Source organism: Trichomycterus rosablanca, chromosome 1, assembly GCF_030014385.1.
Source record: "Trichomycterus rosablanca isolate fTriRos1 chromosome 1, fTriRos1.hap1, whole genome shotgun sequence".
NCBI classification, from domain to species: domain Eukaryota; kingdom Metazoa; phylum Chordata; class Actinopteri; order Siluriformes; family Trichomycteridae; genus Trichomycterus; species Trichomycterus rosablanca.
In genome coordinates, this window is record NC_085988.1 from 74,553,576 (window position 1) to 74,572,328 (window position 18,753).

At 40.7% G+C, this 18,753-nt stretch overlaps 1 protein-coding gene across 1 annotated transcript in view; it reads left to right on the forward strand.

The window, feature by feature from the left end:
- The window catches only part of ahcyl2b (adenosylhomocysteinase like 2b), a 65,718-nt gene that overhangs the window by 32,898 nt on the left and 14,067 nt on the right, over nucleotides 1-18,753 (forward strand). Inside the window, exons 2-9 of the mRNA XM_062996333.1 lie at nucleotides 7,058-7,169; nucleotides 7,441-7,584; nucleotides 10,864-10,964; nucleotides 11,080-11,182; nucleotides 14,140-14,234; nucleotides 14,345-14,451; nucleotides 18,431-18,547; nucleotides 18,689-18,752. Coding sequence (XP_062852403.1) covers nucleotides 7,058-7,169; nucleotides 7,441-7,584; nucleotides 10,864-10,964; nucleotides 11,080-11,182; nucleotides 14,140-14,234; nucleotides 14,345-14,451; nucleotides 18,431-18,547; nucleotides 18,689-18,752 — 843 coding nt within the window. The remainder of the gene's footprint in view (nucleotides 1-7,057; nucleotides 7,170-7,440; nucleotides 7,585-10,863; nucleotides 10,965-11,079; nucleotides 11,183-14,139; nucleotides 14,235-14,344; nucleotides 14,452-18,430; nucleotides 18,548-18,688; nucleotide 18,753) is intronic.

Consider the following 18,753-nt stretch of genomic DNA (forward strand, 5'->3'; position numbering starts at 1 on the left):
AAACAATTGAGCATTGTGCCCATCGAGGCTGGACTGGTCTTGAGGGGAAAAAAAAGTGTATAAAGGATCCGAGCCAGCACTGGTTTTACTCTTTCTGTCCTTTCACTGCACATAAGTTGCACTTTTCTGGTCATGTTAAAGAAAAAGAAGGTTGGAGAAAGGGGCGAGGCCAGTGTGAAAAAAGTAAGAGGTACAGCGATGTGTTGGGACATGTTTGAATTATAGAACAGAGCTGTGAGAACAACAAATAGACCACAATTGATTTGGAAGCACTGTTTGGAAGCTGCAAAGCCTTTTGTTACACTGCTGACCTCCATTAAACCTTTAAATCTGTGCTAGATAAAATGTGCAGTGTTCAAAGATTAGAAATGAGCTGTGTGGGCAAGTATAGACTGCATCCTTCATCAAGTGTAAAAATGCTTTCTTACTTAGGGTATGTTTACGGATAAGCGTTTCACTCCAAATGTTGAGTTGTTTGTAGCTATGGGAAACACACAGCTAATTGAGTTCCTCATGCTTGTACTTGTTCTTTGTATATGTGTGAGAAAAGACCGTTCAATCAAACCTGTCACGATTATTACATAAGTGCCTAATCAGGGTTATTTGAGGTAATAGGGACTGTTTTCAGATAATCATGAGGTTCCTTTATCCTCTAAACAATGATCAGGTTCATAAATCACTTTACCAGTAGTCACATTACTCTGTATTCTGTAATAAAAATGTTTCTCAATGGATTTTGACCATTTGTTGCTCAATTGACTGTTTAATTCAGATAACCTACGCTGTTTAAATGTAGAATACATGTAAAATGTGGTAATGGGAGGAGGGGGTATTGGTTCATACACGGATCAGCCATAACATTAAAACCACCTCCTTGTTTCTACACACACTGTCCATTTTGTCAGCTCTACTTACCATATAGAAGCACTTTGTAGTTCTACAATTACTGACTGTTGTCCATCTGTTTCTCTGCATGCTTTGTTAGCCCCCTTTCATGCTGTTCTTCAATGGTCAGCACCCCCACAGGACCACTACAGAGCAGGTATTATTTAGGTGAGGGATGATTCTCAGCACTGCAGTGACACTGACATGGTGGTGGTGTGTTAGTGTGTGTTGTGCTGGTATGAGTGGATCAGACACCGTGTCCACTCACTGTCCACTCTATTAGACACTCCTACCTAGTTGGTCCACCTTGTAGATGTAAAGTCAGAGACGATTGCTCATCTATTGCTGCTGTTTGAAGTGGTCATCTTCTAGACCTTCCTCAGTGGTCACAGGACGCTGCCCACAGGGCGCTGTTGGCTGGATATTTTTGGTTGGTGGACTATTCTCAGTCCAGCAGTGACAGTGAGGTGTTTAAAAACTTCAGCAGCGCTGCTGTGTCTGATCCACTCATACCAGCACAACATACACTAACACACTACCACCATGTCAGTGTCACTGCAGTGCTGAGAATGATCCACCACCCAAATAATACCTGCTCTGTAGTGGTCCTGTGGGGGGTCCTGACCATTGAAGAACAGCATGAAAGGGGGCTAACAAAGCATGCAGAGAAGCAGATGGACTACAGTCAGTAATTGTAGCACTACAAAGTGCTCCTATATGGTAAGTGTAGCTGATAAAATGGACAGTGAGTGTAGAAACAAGGAGGTGGTTTTCATGTTATGGCTGATCCATGTATGAACCAATACCCCCTCCTCCCATTACCACATTTTACATGTATTCTACATTTAAACAGCGTAGGTTATCTGAATTAATGCCCTTCCTGACGCAACCTTTCATATTTTCTTCAAGTTTGGGACCAGCACTGAGAGAAGCACTGACACACTCACCCAAGACAGAGCCGATCATGTCAAACTAAATTAATTTATCTTTACTTTTCTTTTTTTTTAACTAAAGCTTTGTAAGCAGTCCTCAGTCCATAATGTGTGTTTGTTTCTAGCTATGTGAACTTCCACAGCTACCATTTAAACCTTGTTCTTGTTGTATGTGTATGGTAAATTATCCGAATCTGGCACTTTTTGTATATAAAATTGCGTATAAAAAAAAGTGTATTTCTCAAGTTCTTTTTAGTTTCTGGCCTAGGTTTGTTTCTCTCATGGGTGGGAAAGTCACCACTTTGTAAAACAATGACAAGTCAGATACTAGTGTTTTTTGTGTGGTCTCTCCTGCCATATGAGTCAAGTCTTTCTCAATTGAATCTGAATCATTGTACAGTATTACAAATCTCCTCATTTGGTGAGTCAAAATCTCTGTGAGTTCTGTATGTGCTGTTCACAAAAGCTCTTGTGCAATTCAAGGTTTTTAACGGACATGACTGAGACTGTTAGTCTGAGTCATGGCTGTATGCTTAGTGCGTCTCACTTAGGGTGGGCTTCTTTAGCATGAATATGACTGTTAAACCAGCTAATCCAAGTCTAATCCTTATGTCTGATGTAAAAACACTGGCTTAGCATTTTTTTATTTAGAGAAATACACAAAAGTACAAGGACAAAAGTATTGTGACACCTGTTCTATTTTTTATATTCATTCATATCAGCCACAACAATAGCTGACAGGTGTAATAAATCAATAATGTGAAGTACGGGATTATAGGATCTTACATTTGCAGCAACAGTTTTGGGAAGGACTTTTTCAGTTCCAGCATGACTTTACCGCTGTGCACAAAGCAAGCTCTATAAAGACATGAACAAAAGCTTGGTTTAAATAAACTCCAGTGGCCTGCACAGAGCCCTGAGCTCAGCCCCACTAAACACCTGTGGAATGCGTTCTTGCCCAACATCAGAGCCCAAAGCTCTTTTGACCTATTGGGCACAAATTCTCACAGACGTACCTCTCAGAAGTAGCCTTCTTAGAAGAGTGGCTGTTGTTATAGCTGAAAAGATCACATAGAGGTCACTCTATTTTTCATTGGTTGCTTATAGTCAGGTGTCCATTTTCGGTCATAAAACATTTGTAAGTTTGGTTTCCCACGTAGGGTTGTGACTTAGCAGCAAGCTATTGATTATTTAGAATTTAGACAGTAAGTACTGGAACCACACTTTGGTGCCAGAAAGCCTCTGTAGTGCTAAATTGTGCCGAATCTGATGCCCTAAGTTTGAACGTTACTGTGCACACATCTGTTTGGAATAATATCTCAGCACAATAGTATGTGCAGAACTGCTATCTATCTGAAGTTACTGTATAATGACTCTTCATCTGTTTGTTGTTTGCCTGTTTTGTTAGTCCCATGACACGACTTAAAATGTGTATAAAATAAAATACACACTAGTTTGTATATGTAATTGGGCGGCACGGTGGCTAAGTGGGTAGCACTGTCACCTCACAGCAAGAAGGTCCTGGGTTCGATCCCCAGGTGGGGCGGTCCGGGTCCTTTCTGTGTGGAGTTTGCATGTTCTCTCTGTGTCCGTGTGGGTTTCCTCCGGGTGCTCCGGTTTCCTCCCACTGTCCAAAGACATGCAGGTGAGTTGAATTGGAGACACTAAATTGTTCATGACTGTGTTTGATATAACCTTGTGTGAACTGAATAATCTTGTGTAATGAGTAACTACCGTTCCTGTCATGAATGTAACCAAGGTGTAAAACTTGACGTTAAAATCCTAATAAAGAAATATATGTAATTGTGCTACATTGCAGTCATGTCATGATGTGTTTTTTAGGGCTGTCGTTAATTAACGTGATTTAACACGTTAAAATTGTAATCACGATTAAAAAAAATTATTCGAGAATAAAATTTTTAATCAAACGATTTTTATTGGGCTGTTTGTGCCACTTTAAATACGTGTCTCTGTGGTAATTTGTGCTGCTTTAACACAGCAACATTGTGTTTATACTGTATCGTGATAACACAATAACACGGGTCTTTATCCAGTTTGCGGTCGTGAGTTAGAAATTACTCGAGCTGCTGCTGCTACATATTGTGAAATATAGGGTGTTTTAAATAATAATTTTTGTTTTCAAAAAGCACGCATTTGTCTCGTCGGGCATCTGCGCGCACGGATACGCGATACAGGCAAAATGAGCTCAGACTCAGTCCAACTTTATTTCAGAGGAATTTGGATGGAAAGCTCATGAACTGTACACGGCATGGGAACATCACAAACACTGGTGTTAAATGGATCGCAATGGACTGTATACGCTTTAACATAGTGAACGATGTGGGTCTACATGATGTTATACGTGTTGCATCTAGAAATGGTTGATTGTAGTTCCCTGACTACCTGTTTTCAGTGGCAGGGTTATGAACAGGAAAAGATCCTCACTTTTGCCATATAATGTGAACAGAACATTCATTTTAAATAACTGGCTGAAAGATGGGTAGCTGTTAACAACTCTATATAGGCATTGACTGGCTTTCTAAAAATAATTAAGATTTAATAATTTTACCCAAATTTTATTAATTGTTTTTGTTGGTAAACATGTTCTTGCAATAAAAATGTGCAGAACTGTTCAAATTTTGTTTAGTTATTTTTGCGGTTGATTAATCATGATTAATTTGGTTCATTAATCGCAATTAATCTCGATTAAAAAATTTAATCGTGTGGCAGCCCTAGTTTTTTATTTAATAAAATGTAGATGTTCAAGGCTTGTCAATTAAGCCTTTAGCAATTAATGACTTGCTTCATTCCAGTACGGTCTATTAAAGCAATAAGCCACGAGAGACGCAAAACATCCTTCCCCGTGATAAAATCATAGCAGTAACGCACGGTCTCGAGTGGCTTATTGCTCTTATAAAACGGCGGTCAACATAAAATATAATAAAATACAACAATGTTCAATTTATAAATGTTTTTATTTACAAAAACACTTACAAAATGCATTCTTCCGTGAAATCGGGTAGTCCGTTAAGTGTTGCTAGGCAACATGAGGGTGAACTTAACAATCTTAATAAACTTTCCTCCACAAACACTATTACATTATTTCTTGGACGAAACACTCGCTTAATGATCAGGATTACTGTTTATATTAATCTGGACGTTTCCATGTATAGTACATGACTTAAAATAGTGTTCAGCCAAGTTTGTACTTTTTCTTTTCAGTGGCGTATTAATATGGAATGATGTGAGGTGGTCATAGGTTTGCATATGTCGGGTATTTTACAACGGCTTCGAACGCGGCTCAGCCAATCAGATTTCAGGACCGGAACTATCCGTTTTATAAGAACAGATTGGTGTGGGTTAACTTTATTCCAGTACAGTGTATGAATAGCTCGGTGTGGGTTAACTGGTGTGTTTTATTCTGGATACCTGTCGTATCTACAGTAGGGAATGTCTCTCAGTAAATAAGTACTAAAAGTAAAGATTAGTGGTAAAGATGTGGTTGCTAATGCAGTGTGACCTTATGTAATGTTGTTGATTTTCATTTCTCTTGATGGGGCGGAAAGCACTCTTCATTCAGATAAAGCCATCAGCAGAGGCAGGTCATGCTGAACTTTAATCCTCTGCTGCCATTCTCATTTAAACACCAGCCTCGCCTCGATTAGTAACCCAAGTTTACCAGCACATCCTCCATTACTGCCAGTTTCTCAGCTCTGCTACTGTCCCCGGCTTACTGATTAAACGAGAATATAAAAACAAGGCTGCCAAATAAATCGCAGTTTGATCATTATCAACATTTTTTCTCTTTAGTTAATTAAATTTGAACGACTGCGATGCAGATTAACTTTCATTGCAGTTTCATTGCACTGCTTTTATTGTAGAAAAAAAAACCCAGAACAGCCAGAAGTGGTGAGCAGAATCAAATCTCAACACCGGCAGAAGACCATAAATAGGTTACAAAATTGAGGCTACGGTGCTCAGGTGGCGCAGTGGTAATACAAACTAGCGCCACCATGAGTTCGAATCCCAGCTCTGCTATCGGCAAGCCGGGTGCTTATACGGATAATGATTGTCTTGTCTGTTGTGTCGGATCCCGTAGGAGATTCCTCATAACTGATAAAATTACGACCTCTGCTGGCTGATCGATGGCACCTGCACTAATGGAGATCAGTGTGTGACTTTCTGTATGCGAGACTGAGCCCCATATGAACCAGCCTTGTGCAGGTGAAAATATGCACTGCACACGTGGAGGGGGAGTGTGTGGTCAGGAGTGGAAGTCAGCAGCAGCAGCAGTAAAGAGGAAGCAAAATGCAATCGAGTAATTGGATGCTGCTGAATGCTCAGTATTGATGCCAACCATGCACACTTTATTATTATTTCAATAGTTTACCATCTTATAAGGCATACTTTTTGCTTCTTAGTGTCACTCTGACAGTCACTCGTGCCGTGTTGAGCATTAATTCAGGTGGAAGTGTTTCCATTTATCTTGATTTCTTCCTCACTGATTTGCCAGCTCCTCTGTTGGCAATCTGCATTTTCTGGAACTGTGGTGCCGGCTTCTGTCTGGTTTTCTGATGGCATGTAAGGTCAGCACACTTGAATCTTTTTTAGGGAACACACCCAGTGTTGTAGCTGCCCAAGAGGCAGTGTGATGGCCCTTTTCTGGTGTGGACCCCACGTTTGGACCCACACTGGGCACAGGCTGTGCCATTTGGCAGGGTCAGCTGTTGCTTGTGCATTGCCATCCATGGCATGCTTTAGGATTCTTTCTGTTCCTTTTTCCGTAGCTTAGTTGTCATAGGAGTAGCTTGCCATAGTGTGAAAACCTGTTTTAATTTCTGCTACACTATTCTTTTTCACCTCTCTCAGGATCAGAATCAAAATTAGCTTTATTGACCAAGTATGTTTATACACACAAGGAATTAGTATCCTGCTGTTGGTAACTCTCTACAGTTTACAGACAATGTGCAGGTTGTGAGCTATAGATGTGTTTGTGTCTTTTATTTGTTACTTTGTTTCTGTTATTTTGGTCACAACATTTATTTGGGCTTTCTAGCCGTAGCATTGTTCTACTTTGGTTAAGCACCCTTCACTTGGGTTCATTTTCGTCCTTGCTGATGCAGGGCTACACTTAGTGTAAACATACTTGATGAAAATATGAAAACATTGGATTTAGCTGATACTAAGCACCGTATTTAGGTTTGTTGCATCAATAACAAAGATCTTCTTCACCTCCACAGCAAATACAGTTTGCTGACCAGAAGCAGGAGTTTAACAAGAGACCCACCAAGATTGGCCGTCGTTCCTTGTCTCGCTCCATCTCTCAGTCTTCTACAGACAGCTACAGCTCAGGTACAACATTACACACAACTGCATCATCTCAAACAAGACTGTATTACTATATTTCACAGGCAGGGTCACAATGAATGTCTTTGGAGTGCCATGCTGTATTTGTGGATGTCAGTGTTTGTAAACCTTAAACCTGCTTGTTTTGGAGGTTTAGAACCTCACTGACCAAGCAGAAGAGTCTTCATTCTTGCAAGTCATCTTACACCTGTCAACAGTACCAGTTTGAAGTCGAAAAGTGGATTTGTGGGTCACATGCTATTCTCTGTTCACACAGCTGCCTCCTACACCGACAGCTCCGATGACGAAACCTCTCCTCGGGATAAGCAGCAGAAGAACTCCAAGGGCAATGGAGACTTCTGCATTAAGAACATCAAGCAGGCCGAGTTTGGTCGCAGAGAGATCGAGATTGCTGAGCAAGGTATGTGGTAGGGCTGCATGCTAATGTCTAAATGGTAAATGGGCCGGTCTATCTGGCCAGCCCAGACACTCTACAAATACAAGAGGCCATCTCTTAGAGAGGACAAGGCCAGACGCTAAGTCACCTTGTTGACACTACGATAGTGAAGCCTACTTTCTGGCAAAGGTGCTGGCATGTGTGGTGGAGAAACACAGCAAGAATAGTATATTCCTCTCTTTGTTAAATCTCTCTGTAGGAATCTGCTTATTTTAGCCGATGTTTGTATAAACCTTCTTTTTATTTGACCAGCAACAAAGATATTGTTAAAGAATCCACAATATTAGTAGCAATTAGTAATCACACAGCTCATTTTTGGGCATTAACAGAACAAGATGCCTACTGTATTCATAATGGCTATCAGCATTTTATTTAATTTTTCTACTGGATAGCTTAAGGAAGCACAAAGCTTTTAAAACCTTTTTTTTAATCACTGAAGATAAATAGCAATGGTGAAAATTCAGTGCCTTCAAAAAACCTCATAGTTTAAAGTGAATATTTTTTGGCCAAAGCAAACAACATGATTTAAATGTTGTCTTTAAATGAATTAAAGATCATTTATTTTTTCTATAGCCATTGAAATTTCTCTTGGAACAATTAATTGGGAAAATGTATGGCATTACTTAAGTACACCTAGTGCCTAGTTTGCCTTTTCATCTTCTTATTTAGAAGTACAGCACAGGCCACTCAGTTGGCGCATTGGTAAAAACACACACTAGCACACCAGAGCTGGGATCTCAAATACATCGTATCGAGTCTCAGCTCTGCCTGCCGGCATTAAGCCGGATAGTGACTCTCTCATGACTCATGCAACTACGACCTCTGCTGACTGGTTGATGGCGCCTGCACAGGGGCGGGGAAGGAGTGCGTAGATCAGGGTGTGTCTCTCCGTACACAGAGCTGATCCGCAGCGGATCTCGTCTAGTGTAGGTGCCAAAATGCATACGGCTGCTGCCCATGTGTCGGAGGGGGCGTGGGTTAGCTTTGTTCTCATCAATCAGAGCCGGGGCCGGCATTAGTGGAGAGGAAGCATGACGCAATTGGGCAATTGGACACGCTAAAAAGTCGGGAGAAAAAGGATCAACAAAATAATTTTTTTTAAAAAGTACATCACGACTGGTATCAGGTCAGCCTGCCTGGTCAGCCATGCATCTTCTGTAGGAACGTAGAACTGTTAGTTAATGTGTTTGTTTTCATCATCATTGCTATCAAGGTCATACATGTGCGTGTATTTGGATATCCATTTATCATGCTAGCAACCATCTTTAAAACATGTTCTGATTAATGAAGAGCATTAAAATAATGGGTTTTTTTTGTATATACAGTGGAGTCAAAAGTCTAAGACCACAAGTGAACATGGTTTTATTTTACAATTCTATGTTAATTCTGTGTGGTTTTATTATTATTATTAGTATTATTATTAGTAGTAGTAGTAGTATGTTTACAAATCATGTAATTCCTTTAGTATTTGGCTTTACTGAAAAGCAAGTAAGCACATTTGTGGAATTGACCCTGTCCATTATTTTGTACAAAAGGTCAGATTTTCTTGTCCTGCCTTTAAGCACACACTCAGATGACTTTAAACAGGTTAATTTGTAGCCATCGTTTGCCAGTTATAAATATGAACATACCAAATACTAAGAAATTCAGAAATGCCAGAGAGAGAGAGTTTCACTCAAACTGTTATGCTGACAGCATGATTGCAAAAAAGCGAAATAGAATATTTTCACCAGTGGTCTTAGACTTTCAGCTCCTGTTGCATTTACCGACCACTAGGACTTTGTATTAAACCGGACCTGGAAGCCCTAGAGCTTCACATGGATTCACTGAATCGACCCATCAGCTAATACCCCCTGGGACTATAAAACACCAAAAATCATACTGAAACTGGCGGAAAAACAAAAGCAAAACACCCACCCAAATGAATACCACCGTTTATTCCTAGAAACCAGAGAATGTTTCCCACACCATAGCACAATCTACACAGACGGATCCAAAACTGAAACGAGAGTCACAGCAGCAATCACATCCGCAAACTACCAACACAGCATACAATTACCAAGCTACAGTTCCATATTCTCCGCAGAAGGCTATGCTCTATTATTAGCCCTAGAATATATCCAAACAAGCAACCTTAAAAAATTCCGTATTTTTACAGACTCAAAATCATGCCTAAAAGCCTTGGAACACCTTGACACAGACCACCTCATTATTTCCGAAATACTGAGAAAAGATAAAGAATTACAAGAACAGGAATATAATGTAGTCTACTGCTGGATCCCAAGCCATATTGGAATCCCAGGAAACGAACAAGCAGATCTGATCGCCAGAACATCCACTGCAGACACGATCACCACACGACCCATTCCCCCCAGAGACGCCTTTCCAAATACTTTCACATTCTTTAAAAACAAATGGCAGAATGAATGGGACAGTAAATTACAAAACAAACTGTACGAAATAGAGCCAAAAGTAGGACAAACCTATACTAGAATGGACAGTCGACTAAACCAAACCACCCTCACAAGATGCCGAATCGGACACACTAAGCTAACACACATGCATCTCCTCACCAGGGAAGATGCTCCAACCTGCCATCGATGTAAAGAGAGACTAACAATCAAACACATACTGATAGACTGCAAAACACTAAACTCAGAAAGACTGAGGTTTTTTTAATGAAAACGAGACACGAAATGTGCTTACATTTACAGCACCAGGGAAAATAATTAATTTTTTAACATATTTAAATCTAAAACATCTTTTATAATTTGTTTTAAATGACACACAGTGAAGAAGCAACTTGAGTATCGCCGTATAAATGACCCCAGTGTGTCGGTACAGCGCTAAAACTAATCAATCAATCAATCCTGTTGCATTTAGAGATGTTGTTGCTGTCTTGCACCCCTTTACCCTCTCTCTTTAAGTTTGTTGCAACTAATGTCTTGTGGTACCCTGTCTCAGTAAGAATCTCTAAAAGAAACATTTTTTTAAAAATGTAGTCTATAGTTTACCCCTTGATGTCTGTGCTACTTCTTTTCCTGACTATTATATTGAAAAAGAGCATCTCGACTGGTATCTGGTCAGCCTGACCCGAAAAGCTGTGCATTCTCTGTAAGATCCAGCTTTTCTAAAACATGTTTACTGCTCTTTTAAGCCATAACTAACAGTTCTTCATTAGTTTTTATGTTGGTATGCGACATCATCACCGTCAAGGTCAGAAATTGTTGTGTTGCTATGCAGAGATGCCAGCTCTCATGGCTCTGAGGAAGCGGGCTCAGGGTGAGAAGCCCCTGGCTGGAGCGAAGGTGGTGGGATGCACTCACATCACAGCCCAGACTGCTGTAAGTGTTAAGTATTTGGTATTACCCACTGATATGCATTGGATCAGCTTAAATCCAGACATGCTAATGAAGTCATGGCTCATTTTCTCTGTCTATGGATGACTGTGTTTTATAGGTACTGATGGAGACTCTGTCTGCCCTGGGGGCTCAGTGCAGATGGGCTGCCTGTAACATTTACTCCACTCAGAATGAGGTGGCAGCTGCCCTGGCAGAGGGAGGTGAGTCGCTTTTTTTTTTTTATTTGAATTGGTCTCTTTCTCTTTCTGAGCTGTTCTACAGTAAATCATTGTTTTTTTATGCTGAGTGTGTTTACATGTACATTAATATTAGAATACCTCTATAGCAGAATATAGCAGAATACCTCTTTCCATTAAACACATTCTGACAAAATGTACTAAATACACACAGGAACGATCTCTTGCAGTACCAAAGACTATGACAAAAATCTTTAACCTAGCCAAAATGAAAACAATCCTTAATTTCTTGGAAACGGGAATAAAAAAAGCACATTTAAAGAACAAGATAAGAACAGCACTTGGCTAGGATGATAGACCGGAGTAGGAATAATGTACCCTTTCTGCCGTGAATATAACCATGATGTAAAAGAACTAAATAGATAATCAAAATAAACTCCCGAGGTTGAAAGTCAGAAGAGCCAACTGGCCGTGTTTAAGGCAGGAAAGGTTGGACAGGGTTTCCTCCCACTGGTCCAGGCACCTGCTCGAGTGGGGGAAGAGGGTGGTCACACGGAGCATAGTGTATGCGATTTAGCTCTGTGTTGGAACCCAAGACTGGCAGGTAAAAAGAAGCAGCTGGTGTGTGATGGTGTACAGCAGCGCTCCCCAACCTTTTTTGCATCACGGATCGGTTTCATATAAGATACAATTTCATGGACCGGCGGGAGGATTTAAAATAGAAGAACTATATTGGAAGAAGGCGCTCCAATCAGTGGAGACCTTACTAGGCTCTCACTAGAGCTGCTATTTTTATTTGTATTTTGTGTCTCGTATTTTTATGAAGCTAGTGTTCTTATGTACACGCGCTGCTATGTACTTATATTTATTTATTTATTTATTTATTTTATTTTTTTCCAGCCAACACACCTGGGGGAAGGGGGGGGGGGGTGTTTTATGTTCGTATGTGTTTATGATAACATGTATGTCAACATTTAAGTTTAAAAAAATAAAATAAATAAATTGTTCACAAAAAAAAAATATATATAGAAAATCGGTGTGAATCTGCAACAACAGTGGTCCCCAACCACCAGTCATTTATTACCTGGCCACACAGAAAGAATAAATAAATAGAGATTGCTACAACAGCAATTACATTTCCAAAACTCTTCGGGTGTTATTGTCCCCAGTCACCTCTAGGTGGGAGCAGCATCTCGTTGCAGCGAAAAAGATCAGGATCCACACAGATTTTCCATTCTATAGTTATTCTATTTTAAATCCTCCTGCCCCCGCCTGTCCGTGAAATTATATTTGATATGAAACCGGTTCGTGGTGCAAAAAAAGATTGAGGACCGCTGTGCAACGAGATGCTGCTTCTACCTAGTGGTGGTGGGGGACAATAACACCAGAAGAGATTTGGAAATGTAGTTGCTCTTGTAGCGATCTCTAATTATTAATTTTTTTCTGTGCGGCCTGGTAATAAATGACCCATGGCCCGGTGGTTTTGGACCACTGGTCTATAGCACTCTTTGGCCAGAACAGAAGTGGTGCAAGTTACAATTGGGAGTTGGAAAAGGTGGGAGGTTGTGAGAAACCAGGAGAATTAAGGTAATTGTGTTTCTGGGGTAAAACCGACCCATCGTGGCCCGGAAAAGGATAAAGCAGCGAGAAAAATGAAATGAATGAACTAGCGCTAAAGGTGACTAGGCAAAATGTCAAAGTTGTGACACTAGCTCAGATTTTTGGAGGAGGATTTATCTTGCTCACAGTCTTGTATTTTGTGTAAATGAGCTGCTGAAACTGGCTGAGCCAGTGAGTATGAGCTGGGTAATGTCAGTATGAAAGTAAAAGTCAACGTTGTTTGTCCCAGGGGCTTTATTTAAGGCCAAAACAATCCCTGCTTGAGTGCAGCAAGCAAAATCGAACAGGATGTAAGGGGCTTGCTTTTTGATAGATCTTAGGTCCTGTTATGCCTAGTTCACACTACATGATTTTAGCCCTGATATTTGCTCGCCGACAGGTCGCCGCTGGATGTGGCAGCTCAGAATCGACTCTGCATTCGCTCGAGGCTCAAAAGTCGGCTCTCGGTTGCTATGTGCGAACTGTTCAACGACTCGATCCGAACAGCTCGTGGAGCACTCCTCGATCATTCGCAAAATCAAGAAAAATATCTAGCATGTTAAATATCTAGACCTGTCAGCGACTCAAAATCATGTAGTGTGAAAGGTTTTGCCAACAGGTTGTAATGTTATGAACACAAAATGCATCGGCACACACAAGCTTCACAGTATTTGTGACTTATCGTCCATGCCAAACCGTAATACCAACAATGCATTGCAAAAATTATTTTTTGGACTTCCATCTCTGCAGACGATCCCTGCTGGCCGTGTAGCCAAATCACCTCCTTCACCCAGATTCATTTATTTTTCCTACTTGCTTTTACGCTGCACATCAGCGCTCAAATAACTTTAATCACTCGCTTCTTGTTGATGTGCATTTTTGGACATGGTATCACTAAACCCCTCGTCACTTCTTTCGTGTGTTTCCGTGACAAAACGTAGTCTGGGAGACCAGACAGACTCATCTGAGATTCCTCATGGTGATAGATTGTGTAGTGTGTGACCCCCTATCGCCGATCAGTCATGTAGTGTGAAAACCACAATGACTTAAAAGACTCCCGATTACAAGAGATCCAGTTGTGTAGTGTGAACTGTACAGCGATCTGAACAACTTGAAAGTCGTGTAGTGTGAACTTGATTTGATTTGATTTGATTTTATTGAACCATTTCATATTTTATAAATAGATACAATACCTCCTATAAAAAACTGAAACAGTCAGGGATAACACAAAAAGTCCATAGACTTATTTCCATTGTGGTCCCTATAACTTGGCACCAGTTAAAATAATTCAGTATCAGTTTTTTGTCAACAATAAGAAAAAGACATCAACAGTAATCCAAATTGCTTATTAAATTCTGTTTCTCTCTCTCTCTCTCTGGCAGGTTTCTCAGTGTTTGCATGGAAGGGGGAATCTGAGGACGATTTCTGGTGGTGCATCGATCGCTGTGTGAACGTGGAAGGTTGGCAACCCAACATGGTGAGAGAGAGGAAACCGCATTCATCTGCCTTATTGGTGTTACTTCTTTATAAATACCTGTGCTCAGTATAAATGCCTCCTCCAGTCTATATTTGTACATTCTGCTGCAGATTCTGGATGACGGTGGAGACCTGACTCATTGGATCTATAAGAAATACCCCAACATGTTCAAGAAGATCAAAGGCATTGTGGAGGAAAGTGTGACTGGGGTTCACAGGTAAGCTGTATCCCTATCCCTGTATGCTTAACATCTAAAACATTCAGTCCTCAGTTTCTTCACTCCGTGTTCTTTAGCTATTCAGTAATCTCAGCTGGCTAATGTTAATAGTAAAAAAGTCAAGTGAGGCAGCTTTGTCAGCATTACAATTCCTATAATATGACCTGTCTGCAGTTCCTGTCATGTCAGGTGTCCAGGTCCAGACTGGCAGATTACAGCCAACGGTAAAAGTAAAGCCATTATTTAGCAGTTTAAAACACATACTTATACAATGCCCTAAATACACCAAAGAGAGATGACAAGTACACACGCCTGGAACCTTAAAACAAGATCTCGCACAAGACAACACAAGAACAGTCTTAACCTACCAACCTTGCAGCCATAAAAATATAAAATAGCCCAAATTATTAAGATAAAATCAGCAGACAGAAACATCATATCTATCTTGCCATAACATTAAAACCACCTCATTGTTTTTACACTCACTGACCATTTTATCAGCTCCACTTACCATATAGAAGCACTTTGTAGTTCTACAGTTACTTACTGTAGTCCATCTATTTCTCTACATACTTTTTTTAACCTGCTTTCACCCTGTTCTTCAATGGTCAGAACCACAGGACCACCACGGAGCAGGTATTATTTAGGTGGTGGATCATTCTTACCACTGCAGTGACAATAACACACAACAAGGTGGTGTGTTAGTGTGTGTTGTGCTGGTATGAGTGGATCAGACACAGCAGCGCTGCTGGAGTTTTTAAATACCGTGTCCACTCACTGTCCACTCTATTAGACACTCCTACCTACAGATGTAAAGTCAGAGATGATCGCTTATCTATTGCTGCTGTTTGAGTTGGTCATCTTCTAGACCTTCATCAGTGGTCACGGGGCACTGTTGGCAGGATATTTTAGGTTGGTGGACTATTCTCAGACCAGCAGTGACAGTGAGGTGTTTAAAAACTCCATCAGCGCTGCTGTGTCTTATCTACTCATACCAGCACAACACACACTAACACACCACCACCATGACAGTGTCACTGCAGTGCTGAGAATGATCCACCACCCAAATAATACCTGCTCTGTGGTGGTCCTTGGAGAGTCCTGACCCTTGAAGAACAGCATGAAAGAGGGCTAACAAAGAATGCAGAGAAACAGATGGACTACAGTCAGTAATTGTAGAACTACAACATGCTTCTATATAGTAAGTGGAGCTGATAAAATGGACAGTGAGTGTAGAAACAAGAAGGTGGTTTTAATGTTATGGCTGATCGGTGTACGTGTTAAACATGGCATTAAAATCGAAATAAATAAATAAAAAAGCAAGCAATTTAGCTAAACCTAACTTTGGAATTTGGAAAATGAATCAGTGTTATAAATATGATTAACCTTCCAATTATTTACTTGCAGGATAAAATTAGGTCTAACACAACTTGCTTGTCTTAGTTGCAGTGAGATGAGCTGAACTGAGCTAAACACGATTATATTACATGTTGCTACATGTTAAATATTTGTATTAAATCATTTGTGGTCAGGTTGGGTAACACTGTATTAAATCTCAGTACACTGCTGTAGTAAGTTAGTTCTTGGGAGGATTTTGAATGAACTGTCTGTCAGTGCAAAACATCACCTAATTAGAGGTTAAGATTGCAGAGCAGTTGTGATGTTGGTCCTAGCTGCAAATTTGATGGTTCAAGTGCAGCACATATGAACATTGTTTGATCCACATGTTGCATTGAAATGAATTGAATTTTGAACTGTAGATTTTACATTCAAATGCACAGAAACATTTAGTTATGCAAAACTGACTTTATTAAATCAAGTCCTAGTTACTTAATGAAGTCAATGCAACAGTTTTTTTCTTTCGGCGGCCCCTGTATATATGGGGTCGCCACCATGGCTGGATTACTGACCGGGCCAGTGGGGCCAGCGCCCAGGAGCCCTTGAGGTCAGGGGGCCCCGGGGGGGCCCTGGCCCAAGACATTTTGCGATGCCTATCAACATTTATGATACAATATATTTTTATTTCAGAGGGCCCTCCATTTTAAGGATCCTCTGACTATTAGGGACTTTGACCCCAGGGCCTCTTGGGGGCCCTAGCCATGCTTTTGGGGCCCCTAGCCATGCTTTTGGGCCCCTTATGAAAATGGATGAGGCGTTGTGGCACTGCTCTGACTTCGACTTCTGGCTATTAGTGGTCCTAGGAAAGAGGGGGGCATATTTTTAGAGGGCCCTGGTTATGAGAGCCCCTACCAGGGGGCCCTAGAGAAGAGCAGGGCATACCATTAGAGGGCCCTTGATCACGAGGGCCCCTGCTATGGGGCCCTTGACTTCCATAGAAGTCGTTTACCATGGCTCCAACTCTTTGCCCAGGGGCCCAGACTATCCTTAATCCGTCCTTGGTCGCCACAGTACATCTGGTCTGCATACCACACTTGGCACAGTTTTTAAACAGGATGCCCTTCCTGATGCAATCTTACTATTCATTTGGGCTTGAAACTGGCACTGAGAGCGCACTGGCAAGCTGTTTCCGCCATCCTCCACCCCTTAGATATTAGCCAGTCATATCCATACAGACACCTGTTTAAAAGTTTATATGATTATTTGATACTGGTTACCCTACATTTACCGATCTTAGTGATAATAGATATGAAAAGCAACTAAAACCCCTCCATGATATAGTTCACCATTTAATTTTTTTAAATATGTGAGCATTTTTGATACAGCACGTTCATTACACAAACATCCCTCAAAATATCTGTTACTTAAATAACAGACTTTTCTCAAACCTTAAATGTTTTGTGGCATTGAGCAGGCAAAGGCGGAGTAGAGACTCCCCGCAAGTAAACAACCTGTTAGCATACTTTACTGCCAATAACAAAACAGCAAAGCAGTGAACTTTGACCCAAGCACAGATGAATACACAGGAGAAAATAGGTTTAAGAACTAAACAACACACAGATGGTAGATTGGGAAATCAGGCCTTTAGGTACCAAAAGTTAATAAGCAGCGATTGATTATTTGTTTATTGATGAATTAGGGGCAGTGGTAATAGTAATCTGAATGTTGCTGATTCAAGCCCCATATATTCCTAGTTAACCACTCTTGGGTTCTTAATCGAGGCTCTTAATTTTCCATTGCTTGGATTGTATATGCTTAGAACTGGAAGCAATAAAAGTGTCTGCTAAACACTGTAAAAGTGAATGTATAAATTCAGTTTGAAGCATAATATCAACATAATCAAATCGTGTTGTTGTGATGATGTGCTTGTTGACTTTAATGGAAGTGTAGTTGTGTGATGTAAGTATTTTTCAGTGCAGCACCAGGGCTAGACTCTTCATAGCAGAACCACAGTTGTGCTTCTACAGGGTTATGTCGCCATCTGGTGGCTACAAATAGCAACGGTTACTTTCTAGATTTGTAGATTAGCAACAAACTGGTTTTAAAGAGAAAGATTTGGAAACATTTTCAGCAATTTGTAGACACCTATCCAAAGTGACCAAATACAATGCGAGTGACTGAGGGTTAACGGGCTTGCTCATGGGCCCAAGATTGGCGTCTTGGCAGTAATGGGGATTGAATTGGGAACATTAGTCATCAACCGCTTTATCCAGGTCATGGTTGTAAGTCCGGGTCCACTGGAAACACTGTGGAACAAGGGCACCAATCCATCACAGGGCAGGTAGGGTCAATCTCTGTTCAGACATAGCCAATAATGTTTGTATAGACACTTGATTGGCTAATATCTGAGATTCAAATCTGGATCTCAGCAGTGGTGGACTCGTGTACCACCCATGCGCATGTACAAAATGCAATCGTGTAATTACTTCAAAACAGCCGACTAAGGAAACGTAAAAAAGGAATAAAGCAGATTTCTGTAAAACCTGAAATTTAAAACAGTAATTTTATTCTTTAGGGATTTACACAGATCTGTGCTGTAGTTAGTATGTGTTAAGGTTTTTTAAATTTCTTTTAATGACAGGCTGTACCAGCTGTCTAAGGCCGGGAAACTGTGTGTGCCTGCCATGAACGTCAATGACTCCGTAACCAAGCAGAAATTTGACAACCTCTACTGCTGCCGGGAGTCCATATTGGATGGGTATGTGTCTGTTTTTGCACTGCCATTGCTTCTGTTTGAACATTAGTCAATGTAGAATTTGTAACTATTTCATTGTAGATCAGTTTACTATCATAGCTGTGCATTTGGAAATATTTTGTGTGTGTGTGTGCGCATGTTTAGCCTAAAGAGGACCACGGATGTGATGTTTGGAGGAAAACAGGTGGTAGTCTGTGGATATGGTGAGG